The sequence below is a fragment of the Anastrepha ludens genome, chromosome 2, assembly GCF_028408465.1.
Source record: "Anastrepha ludens isolate Willacy chromosome 2, idAnaLude1.1, whole genome shotgun sequence".
Classification (NCBI taxonomy): Eukaryota; Metazoa; Arthropoda; class Insecta; order Diptera; family Tephritidae; genus Anastrepha; species Anastrepha ludens.
Genome location: NC_071498.1, coordinates 26,631,377 through 26,643,692, shown reverse-complemented (window position 1 = coordinate 26,643,692; position 12,316 = coordinate 26,631,377). Strand labels below are relative to the sequence as shown.

General features: G+C 36.5%; 1 protein-coding gene and 1 pseudogene across 1 annotated transcript in view; both read right to left on the bottom strand.

Annotated features, from left to right (window-relative positions):
• LOC128866235 (protein neuralized) overlaps window positions 1-10,926 on the bottom strand; it is a 76,156-nt gene extending 65,230 nt beyond the window's left edge. The window contains exon 1 of the mRNA XM_054106822.1: window positions 10,690-10,926. Within this exon, the coding sequence (XP_053962797.1) occupies window positions 10,690-10,714 (25 nt within the window). The 5' untranslated portion in view covers window positions 10,715-10,926. The remainder of the gene's footprint in view (window positions 1-10,689) is intronic.
• A 1,174-nt stretch (window positions 10,927-12,100) lies between these two features.
• Window positions 12,101-12,252, bottom strand: LOC128856171 (small nucleolar RNA U3; annotated as a pseudogene).
• Window positions 12,253-12,316: the final 64 nt, after the last annotated feature.

The following is a 12,316-nucleotide window of genomic DNA, read 5'->3' as shown; positions in this document are numbered from 1 at the left end:
TAAGTTACAACTTGTGGAAGATCCAGGAAGTCTTTTATTTTACATTTTTAGTGTTCTAGGTAGCGTGGTAAGTGTTAATCTTTGGTGAGCCAGTGGTTTCATCCAAGACAAGGCTAAGGCTATGAGAAAATCACGCCTTTTGACAGATTCATAGTTACTGTTTGCAGTGTAAATGCATAATGCGTTGAGAGCACTGAGGTTTACAAGATTATAGAACTTAGTCAGCGGCCACCTTCTCGAATTCCTAGATACGTCATAAAGAGAACATACATTGTCAACCAGATCAACGCCATTTTTAGTGCGATTATAGTATGTTATTATTTCCGGCTTTCGTTGATCTCCGTTGTCAGAATCAATCGCTGTATCGTTGAGCATTGTAGACATGGCTATTACCACTTTCTTGGCTTTTAGTACATAAGAAACCAGAGTATATGGAGAGTGGAATCCAAATTTTGAGGAGCATATTGGATTGCCTCTAGCTATGAATTCCCGGTGAACTTCGCTTTTATCTTTTCGAACGGTAGCAACCATTGTAATTCCATTATCAAATCATTGCTTTGCTATTTTCAGAGAGGAAAACCAATTGTCCATAGTAATATTGATATGTCTATTCGAAATAGGTTGCACCATTCTCATCACGATATCAAATCTCTCGTTGCTTAACCGAAATGGACCTTCGGGTTGTTGGCCGGCGTAAATTTCTAAGTTATAGGTGTAGGGGTAATGAACATCTACAAGTGCAAAAACTTTCAGTCCATACTTAGCAGGTTTATTTGGAATATACTGCCGAAAAGAACAACGCCCTCTGAAGGACAAGAGTTGTTCGTCCAAAGTCATTTCAGCAGAGTAGCATACATATGCAAATATTATCAGAAAAGTTCCACAAAATTGTAAAATGAAAAAGTATGCCAAAAGTCCACTTTTCTTTACAAAGTATAACTAGCTATTAGCATAAAACCTAATTTAAAATACTTACGTAATCGGTCGCGCGGCATACATACGTAGACCATGAATTTCACGAACCTCTAGCGATAAAACTGCATTCGACAATTAACAGCGGAACACTGAGAGAGACTCTCTATTTGTTAGTTACAAGTAGCAAAAATCTCCGATGAAATCGATGCAAGATTTTCAAGAAATTTAAAATTTAACAATGGTGGATTACATATGTAGACCGCGCGACTACTGCAGGGTTAACGCCTTATTCCATCGTGTAAAATTGTATGTATCTGTCTACTTGACAAATGTCAAAGATGATATAAAAAAGATACCGTCTAGGAATTATTCACTACTGCAAACTAGGCGTCACTTTTGAAAGACCTTTTATAAAGTGTATTTCGTTTTTCAGAATCAACATCACTACAAATGGTACTATTTTCCTTATTCCCAATACCTGAGCTCCCCATAAAAAAACATCAACAGAAGCTACTGTAGAACTGTAGTTTCTTGCATTTGCAAGAAAACATCAAGACGCATAGTAAAAATTGGAGAAAAAGCTTTCCCTGAACACCTTCAAGGGTTAATGGGACAGTCTGTAAGTATATATATATTATTATTCTTACAAATCGTCACTAACTGGTAACCGAAGGGTAACACTCTGACTAACCAACAAGTCAAATTGGTGTTAAGAAAATAAAAACAAAAAACTAATAAGAAAATCGGCACAAAAAGTAACTATTCATGCAGCAACCAAGCAAAACAGTTTATCGACTTTTTAAAATCTTCAAACAATAAATAGTACCTGTTTATTTCACAAAGGAAGCTATGTAATAACGCCATTGGCGTAGTAAATAGGGAAAGATGAAAATTCAGTAAAAACCAGTGCACCATTGTGCACCATTGAGCAATTTAAGTACAAAAAATTTCAAAAATCAAAAGGAATCATAAATAACAGTTTATTGCCTTGATTTTGAACAAAAAAATAAGTAAAATAAAAAATGCACCTTTCCATCTCTTTGGTATTTTTTTCTAGATTTATTTCTTTTAATCAAAATAAAAAAAATTCACAAAATGTTTCTAAACTCACGTTACAGCTGATAAGTAAGCGCAGAGAATTGAGCACATACATATGTATGGACATATGTATCTACGTACACATATAAAATGTCTGTAGATAATGTAAGGACATGCGAAGCAGGTAAATAGACCCGCTGCGTCTGCGCACTATGCACGAAAAATACAAAATTTTCAAGCACAAACCGTAAACTTCTCCCAGGACGATAGGCCAACCGAATGTCTGATATAAATACATTTGTACGTATGTACATACGTACACAATAATGTGATTGAATCGACATGTGTGCAACACCAGTACACTGTGAACGACTCAATGCGTATGGAGCGCGGGTAATTTTTCCTATCCGACAAATAGTTGGCTGGAAATCACAAGCATTTGCGAGTGGGAGAGATTTGAAAGGTAAAATGTCTGCACACCTTTGCATTTACGGGTGCACAGCCAGACACCCAATTAACACACATCCATGCATACTAAACACACATACATATGTGCGTTGATTTTGAAGGATATTTGAAATTTGCGCCTTGGCGTTTACTATTTCGGCAAACACTTCATGCAGCGCCGTAAAATTTCAATATTTTTCTTTCGCTAACTTCTTGTTAAATAATTCGCTTTGGTACTTAAATACGAGTATACATATATATGTATGTATATTGATGCTGTAGCAAGTCATACATTGGTTTGTCTTATTTTTATATGTAGATGAAAACGTACCTACATGCCAACATATGTGTATTATAAGGACATATGTTTCGCAATGCAAGAATCGCCCTCTGCCTATTCAAAAATGCCAACACTCGAGAAAGTACTTCAGTCCTAATTGACATATGGTAACGTTAGATGCGCGAGGTCGAAGGAACTGTAGTACTTCATATGCATGCATACGTACATACGTATGTAAATATAATCACCGTGTATTTACCTACAAACACACAGCGACATGCGCAGCTCCAGAATCAAACGGCGAATAGTAAATGCTCCTTTCGCTGTCTTTGCTATTTCCTTTAAATTTACCCTGCAGGGAAAAGCCAAACTAGGATGGAAACATTCTAGCTCAGATACTGACATTTAATAGAAGATATTATAATGTAGAGTATACACGCTCCAACCGTTGTATCAATGGCTGTTTAGTATGCACGTTCCAAAGTGAGTGTTGTCCACCTTTATTATTCTCATATTCATGGTGTTGAACATTTCGCAAAATACATGAGTCAAGTGAAATTTTTTCAATAATAATAATTGATGAAATTTTAATTTATTTATTACTTAATTTTTTTTTTAATTTTTTAATTAATTAATTAATTTTTTTCTTTATATTTTTTTAAATGTATTTATTTTCTGTGTAAATGACTTAAAAGGAAAATGTAAACAAAGTTGGTTGTACAATCGGTTCCAACTCATTGTACAACCGCTAACTACGCCCACCAAAAATTAAAACATTTAATTTTCATGCAACCGTTGGACCAACGTGGAATATCGGTTTATCCAACATGTCCATGTTGATACTTTGCATAATAGTTCGTCATCGAGCAGAATAATATCAAGAGTAAAAAAATCAAAATGTCTGCAAATTAACTGTTTTTTTGAATAAAAAACGGTATTTTCAAAGAAGGGAAAGACGGTCTTTCCAAAGAAGGGACATTGCAGAAAAATAGGAAACACATAAACCTAGCGTTAATTTTATTTACGTTCCTAAAGTGAATACCTCAAGTTTTATTTATTTATTATATATACCCAAGATGAAGTTCAAAATAAACAAGACTGGCGTCATAAAAATGTTTTTGATGCCGCCATTTTTTCAATGAGTTAGTGAATTCAAAGTTACATCCCTAGCTGACTTCCAGTGAGAGCTTGGTGACATTCGGTTCAGTGGAAGCGAAGTTATTGCGTCTAAAGTGTCAGTATACAGGGTTGGCCATATTAAACTGACCCATGTGATTATTAAAAAAATATGGAAAAAGAAAAATTTTTTTGTGTTTCATTGTGAAAAACATTTAATTTAGTTCAAGGAGATTCGTTTACATCACTTTTTGAATATGATATCGCGCAAGTGGTCGCCCTTAGCTCGTATAGCGTAATGTGCCCGTTTTTCGGCGTTTTCCATAGTTTTGGCCAGCGTCTCGGCCGATATGGCGGCTATTTCCCGTCGGATATTGGCCTTAAGTGCGCCTAGTGTCTTTGGCTTGTTGACGTAAACCTTAGATTTCAAATAGCCCCAAAGAAAAAAGGCCGGTGGCGTCAAATCCGGTGATCGTGGCGGCCAGTCAAAATCGCCGCTTTTTGATATCAAACGGCCAGGGAACAAAGTCTTCAATAAGTTGACGGTGGCTCGTGCTGTGTGTGGTGGTGCGCCATCTTGCTGAAACCAGAAGTGCTCCATACCATTTTCACGAACAATCGGCATCACAAAATCGGTTATCATGGCCCGATAACGCTCTTGATTGACGGTCAATGGTTGGTGTTGACCATTTTCAAAGAAGAACGGCCCAATGACCATATCAGCGCAAATGCCACACCAGACTGTAACTTTTTGGTCGTGGAGAGGTACCTCTTCAATAATTTGAGGGTTTTCAGTGGCGTAGAAACGGCAATTTTGCTTATTTACGGTTCCGTTCAAGGAGAAATGGGCCTCATCACTCATAATGATTTGATGACGTTGCGTTTTTACAATCGAGAAGGAATTTTGAATGTACAGCTGAACAATTTCAGCGCGTTCTATTGGGGTGTACTGTTTCATGGTATAAATCTCCTTCGACTGACGCTTCCAACGCGGTATGTCATTAGCTGATCTGAAATTACAGTAAAAAGTTATAGGGTTACTCAATGGGTCAGTTTAATATGGCCAACCCTGTATTTGTGTCATTGGTACAAAAATGAGATTCGAACAAAGGGCGAATATCAAATTTTGTTTTAAAATCGGTAAAACGTTTACAGAAACATTTGAATTGATGAAAAAAGTTTATGGCGATGAGTGTCTATCTCGTGCCAGAGTTCATGTGTGGTTTACACGTTTCAGAAATTGTTCTGAGGACATAAATGACAATGATCATACGGGCCACCCAAAATCAGTAATATCATCGTCGAAATTCATGGAATAGTTGAATATCTCCAAAACATCGATTTATTTCATTTTAACTGATCATTTGGGCTTACGAAAGGTCTGTGCTCGTTTTATTCCGCCCTCGTAAAAGACGTGCCGCTGCTGAAAGTAGGTAACTGGATGCCACATCAATTTAAGGAGAGGGATATCGAGAGACGATTGGTGACGTGTGAGATGCTTCTTGAACGGCAGAAAAGAAAAGGTTTTCTGCATCACATCGTCTCTAGCGATGAAAAATGGATCTACTAGTTGAGCCTGCCAGGTGAATCAGGTCCATCGACAGAGAAATAAAATATTCATGCTTCAAATGTTATGTTGTGCATCTGGTGGGATCAGAAGGGTGTCATCTATTATGAACTCCAAAACCATCTGAAACCATCACTGGCGATCGTTACCGACTGCAACTAATGCCTTTGAATCGAGCTCTCAAAGAAAAGCAGCCGGAATGGGACTGTAAACATGACAAACTGATTTTTCTGCATGACAACGCCAGGCCACACATAGCTAAATCGGTCCAGAAATATTTAGAGGGACTGAATTGGAAATCCTTGCTCCACCCGCCGTATTCCCCAGACATTGCACCTTCGGATTACCATCTGTTCCGATGAATGCAGTCAACCCTTATGGGAGAGCGGTTCACTTCCTACAGGAGCATCGCAAACTGGCTCAATCAATGGATCAAGTCAAAAGAACTGGAATTTGGTATGCTGCCTGAAAGATGGAGTAAAGTTGTAGCTTCCAATGGCACATATGTACTTCACGTAAAATCATGTATTATTTATATTAATTGTTTAAATAATTCGTACCTCTGGCTAAGAAAGGACGGAAACTTATTCCCATACCCAATAGAATATTTTAAAACGGTGCAATGAAATGGAATGGATGTTTTTTTTCATCTTTTAACTAGCCTAAAACTGGTTATTTTAGGAACACATTGGAGTAAAAATTTTTTGATTAGTATGAATTTGTATTTTAACTGGTACTTTGCTGATGTATTTTAACTGGTATTTATCTGGTGAGCAGACCGGATAACTGACATTTCGTAAAACATCGCCATGTTAAAAATACCACTTGCTAATAGGAAAAAAACATAGAACACGAACTGGATGAGCTAAAAAGAGGACTGGTAGTATTTGCGTGCAGGGTACTTACATGCACATACAGTTATGTATACATATTTATTGGAGTATGCATTCTTTACTTTTTCACCCTCTTTAAAATTTAATATTTTATGAATTTTAAATTACATTTATCTTATATCGACAGCAGTCGCCACAGCAGCCACGGCATATGTTCATTTTTATACAAATACAAATTTGCTACACTTTCCTGCCATTTATCTTCATATGCAATGGTAATCTAATGAAGCTGGAAAAAGAAAGGTAAGATAATAAATGAAAACAAACATTTCGGAAGGAAATTTCATTAGCGTTGAAAGAAGCCGGAAATTATTTATTCTGTGAAGCCAACTTGATCATATGTGTTTTGGAATGATCGTTGCAGAGAAATGTATGTAGGTATGTATGTACATACATTTACGCATATGGGTGTACTTATGTACATAGATGAATTATAAAAAGAGAAAGTTCCAATTGATAAGATGGCTCATTAAAGATTGGCAGCTTAGGCGGTCATGGCGTAATAGGAAGTAGCAAAATTAAGAATACCAACATATTTGAGAATACCAGACATATTGATTAATTTTAATGATCAATGTCCATCCTTAACACATTTAATATAATATTTATATTATTATATTTCATATTTGTCTTTTTAATGGACTTAGCAAGGCGAATTCATATATGGAGATAGCAGTAGAACAGTTTTTTTCTTGCGAGTTGATTGTTTGTATGTCAAAGGTAGAATTTTTGTTTCCTGTTTTGATTGGTGGGCTTGAATCGCGACACTCGTCATCGAGAAAGCAATTGTATCGAAAAAAATTTCATGACGTGCCGAGTAACTCGTTAACCGCATTCAATACGGAGCGAATTTAAATTTCCCAGAACAACACTGATCTTACTACATATGACATCTATTACATGTCAAGTCAACACAAAATAATACAAATAGTATTTGTAATTTTAGCGCGTGTGATTAGTCTACGGCACGTTAAATTTATAGAATAATTAAGTTTATGCAGAAACACTGGGTTAGCTAAATGTTTGTATTATTCAGGGGAAAAACTTTAAAATGTCCAACAGAAGATGAATAAATGACAAAAGCAATTCCATGGTTTGTCTGAGTAAAGTTTTATTCAGGGCATGCTCGGAAGTCTTTTATTTGGAAGAAAATGCTCAACATCGAAGGCATAAAAAGGTTGTCAAAATTCAACTCGATATTTGAACTTTTAAACTTACACATTATTGTACTGAAATTGAAATATCTTAAATTTTTGTGAATTTTGCGCACAAAGTTTGGAACTTTGATTTATAAGGCTTTTGTTATATACGGGGTCCGGCACTCGAAGTGTAACTAATTAAAATGGTCAGAAATAAGTTTGGAAAATTACTTTTATTCAATTCAAAGTAAAGAATGTGCGAAAATAATACAAAATTAAGAATCAATTTACTTTTACTCGATATGACCACCTTCTGCCGTGAGACAATCCAGAAACGAATCGCAAACTGCCCGAATGTGATTTGCAGGTATTTTGGCCCACTCGCGGATAATGGCTTTTTTCAGCGCCTCGAGGCTGGTGAATCTTTTAGTTTGGACCTTGCTCTCCAAAATGGTCCAAAGAGAATAATCCATAGTATTCGCGCCTGGTGAGTTTTAGAGTCATTGTGTGGACGTTATGAAGTTCGGAACATTGTTTTTTTAGCCATTCTTGGTTCACTTGAACTTTGTGAGACGATGCTGAGTCCTGTTGAAACGTCCATAGTCTGCCACCAAAATGCTTAGCTGCCCACGGCTTCAAAGCAACCTCCAAAATACTCTCCCGATAATATTTCGCTTTTACCTTCATGCCAGGCCCGATGAAAACGATGAAAACGCCCATCTGCGGTCACAGCGGCCCAAACCATTACCTGTGGCGGGTATTATTTGGGAGTTTACGAATTGCTCAATTTGAAAAACTTTTTCGTCAGAAAACACAATGTTCGGAAATTTACTGCTTTCGACCAAGCGAAGCAACTCCTTCGCTACTTCAAGTCTGACTTGTTGCTGCTTTGGTGTGAGATCATGCGCCTTTTGGGATCTCGCTCAAGTCGCTTCTTCACTTTTTGAACCATTTCACTTGACGTTGCAATCTCTTGATGACCACCTCCATGACGTTTTGCGATGCTACCAATATCATTGTAACGAGTAATGGTGCGATAAACGAAAACTTTATTTACTTTAAGGTGATTTTCCAGCCAAATACATATAATGCAATCACACTATTACGTTTGAAATGCATTACTGATTTTATTTTTTTCGCGTTTACTCTCGGCAAAATGCTTCCACGCGCTTGTGAACAATACTATGGACTGTAATTTAGCTATCTAACAGATAGCTAATGCACGAATGTGACTTACATCAGCTGCGCGAGCGGTCTGAAGTTGATTTCACTTCGAGTGCCGGACCCTGTAATGAGCTATACTTCTATAAAAAAATAACAAAACAAAAATTGTTATGAAAAATATTGCGAATATTGTAAAAATATAAAGTGACTTAATTATGTGGGCACAAGTGTATATATTTGAAAAAAAAAAAATTATCCTGTTATCTCTTAGAAACCTAAGCTTAAAAGACTTCTTTGATCGTAGTCATCTGAAATGCTTTTAAAACCGGCGCTAGCTCTTGCAAACAGAGATGAAAATCTAGCTAGAGGCATCCAAGGAAGACTTGCACAAATATAAGAAGCAACTGTCAAACAGATAAAATATCGGGTGGATTTAAAATGATAATACAGAAACAGAACACAACAGAAATATTGTTGGAATGTCTTCTTTATTACAATCAGGTAAATAATTTATGTTTAATTTCTATTATAATCTGTTAGATAAAAGATTTAAAATCAAAGCATTGACATGCTGAATAAAACACTGTACAACGCAAAAAAATTATAAATTTCCGATAATGAATTCTGATAGAGGATAAAAAATGTATACATACGTGCAACGGCGATTTGAAAGTTTACGTCTGAGTTTTCACCCTTTTCAACATTCTAATGGCAAATCAGCAAAGGAAACTGTTTGATCTTTGCATGGAAAAACAAAAGGAAACATTTTAACCCTCTAACTTCTCAATACATAGATGGGTATTTTCATCTCATTTGATGAACAAAACTATTTGCCATAAATTTCTATTATAAACACACCAAAGCTCAAATTTCAATTTAAAGGACCGACGCAACTTGTATCCCACCAAAATAAAATTCTGACGTAAACTTTCAAACCCAAAATAATGCAGTTTTTTTTGCTACCCTCTACCGTCGCCTAATTACGTGACTTCCTATGCCGATTAACCATATGAATATGCAAGAAGTGGAACTTTGACTTTCCCTAAAATAAACTCAAACGTAAACTTTCAAATTGCCGATACATTTTTATTTTTGTTTAATCGATCAAAAGTCGATTTTAAAGTGCTGCTCTTTTATGTCACCTTCCACCCATATTTTTAGAGAGGATGTGAATTGTCATTTCCAAAAATGCAATCTATTCTCAATTCCAATTAGAAGATCAGACAATCTATCTGGTTTATCGCAATAAAATCATTGAGAGGAAGTTCCCTATATGACTCATAGTTAAAGAAGCGGAGGGCGTGTCACCTTCCACCCCTAGTTTTGAAGAGGATGTGAATTGTCATTCCCAAAAATGGTACCTTCAACCACCTAGGCCTTCTATGCGTCCCAACAGACTGCTTAGGAAAAGCGCTGAAAATTACAATTCTTACTTGCGTTTTCACTTGTTTTAGAAAAATGAATTTATGGAAAATCAAATTCTTGCAATTTTACTATATTGCTAATTTAACAAATTTCTAGCAGAACTCTGCGTAGGCGGTCGTCTGCCACGATTAAAAAAATAATCCTCAGCAATCATCTCCGGCTTTTCATACAAAATTATGCTTGGCTTGTTCGGTGTTTTTTTGGTTGGCTTTGCACAAGAAATTTGGCATGAAAACAACCAGCTGTTTATGACATTAAGAATTCCCAATGCAAAAACAAAATAATACCTACATGTAGTTTTTTACTTATATACGGTTAAAAATTCGCCTTGGTTGCCGCATTCCAATAGAAAGTGTTATTGGAAGCGGAAGTACGAATATGTAAACACCAACACACCAAAAACACAACCCCTATACAACAAAAACAACGCATTGTAGCATTGTAGCACATGCACGGAGCTTCAGACCGCAAAAACAAAAAAACCACAAACAAGTGCACGTACAAATCATATGTATGCACAATTATATTGAAGCTTACAACCGCACATCGAAAGTGCTTTGTCGATTAATAAAATTAAAACTTTAAAAATATATTTGGTGTTAATTTATAAATTTGTCTTTTAGCTTTACTGCAAACACTTTTCAGCTGATATTTCCGATTGTCCAAAACTCAAAAATCTAATAGGAATTCACTGCAACAACTTACCGATTTTACCAGCGGTCTGTCCCATGGCTGCGTTTTTTCGTTACTTAGTTAGTAATTTTGTGTTATCGCACAATTGGCACATGCGTTCATATTCACAGTTTATTCATAGCCGGTATTGTACACTAAAATTGTAGGAATATTAATATAATTTCACTAATTTTTCATAGCTATTTTGCAAATGCGGAACCAACAGAAGAAACCAGAGAACTTGGCATTTCAGGCAGAGCTGTGTTTCGTTGGTTTAATAATAGTTGCAGCGCCGACGACAGAGGCCGTTGTTTGAATTGTGGCTTATCCAGTGCTTATAGGCTTAAATTTGCGAAAAAAAAATAAGCCTAATTATTCCAATTTCTCAGAAAATTTTTTGAAAGTGCCTAACATTGTATTGACTCGACATTAATAAATTATATGTTAGGTAATAATTGATAGAAGGAAATCATACAAATTAGAATCGATTTATCAAGAAAAAAATGCTCTAAAAAATTGTTGCTATTATTTATTGACTGTAATATCGCGTATTTTGTTGTTGGCTGAATTTTTCAAATATTAGTATGAGGGCACTTGGCTCTGCGACCTGAAAGAGCTATTGTGCCCCCTTCATGGAATCAGAGTATTTGTTTGAGAACAACTTCGTTAATAAATGTTTCTATTTGTCTTATTTCATTGGGTTTTATTTCCTCCTCTGGTAAAATATGTTTATCCAGGAGTTTGTCCTGCTTCTACATCAGTGTTGAGCACGATGTCAGCACATACTCGTATTTGGAGGTATCATCTTCAACGCCTCGATCTTGCTATCTTTAGCCAACGTTACCGCTACGTCAGCTTTTATGATATTTTGAACCGACTTTTTAATTCGGTCTGCTTCTTTAACTGGGCTTTCCGCAACTTCTGGGGGGTTGTTATCCTCGATGTGACTTTAGCCACAGATTCTTTATAATCACGTCCTTTGTGTCAGTGGACGAGAGTCGAGCCGAAGTTGTCGTTTATCCTACAGATGCTCTCCTTGACTGGTTTTCGATGCCGATTGATAACAGTTTCCCAGTTTTCAGGTTCTTGCTGCTAAATACGACCTACAGGTGTGTACGCAGATGCTTGTTCTTGGTGATGATGCGGTGCAGAAGCTTATTTGTTTCAATGCCAACTGCTCCTAGTAGATTCACAGCCATTAGGCGTACAGCCGGTCCTGAACCTTTTCAACCGGACATTTTTGGCGCAATTTTCAAGCAGTTAGTTGACAGTTTCCTCAGTTACACAATTGACTAGAGTAATAAGCTTAGCCTAACTTTTATACCTTCGAATTCAAGTTTGGATTTGCACCCCTTATACACCTTCTCTAAGAGAAGCTCCTCAACCCTTCTCTCTCTGGCATTAAGCCTTCTTTGGATTAACGTAGATAGCATTTGGTGCGTGTGCCACTCACACTAGTATGTTTTCCAATCTCCCTGCACCTGAAAGTTTGCACATAAACCTACCAAATACTTATGCTTGGCTTTGAAGCATCCTTGGAGAAACTAAAAGTAAATGAAGACTGACCGCAGAAATGATCCTGTGAAGTATGATCTTGAAATACAGTGCAAACTTCTATTAAATTGAATCTAGAGTCCAATTGCCCTGGACTTTCCTTCCG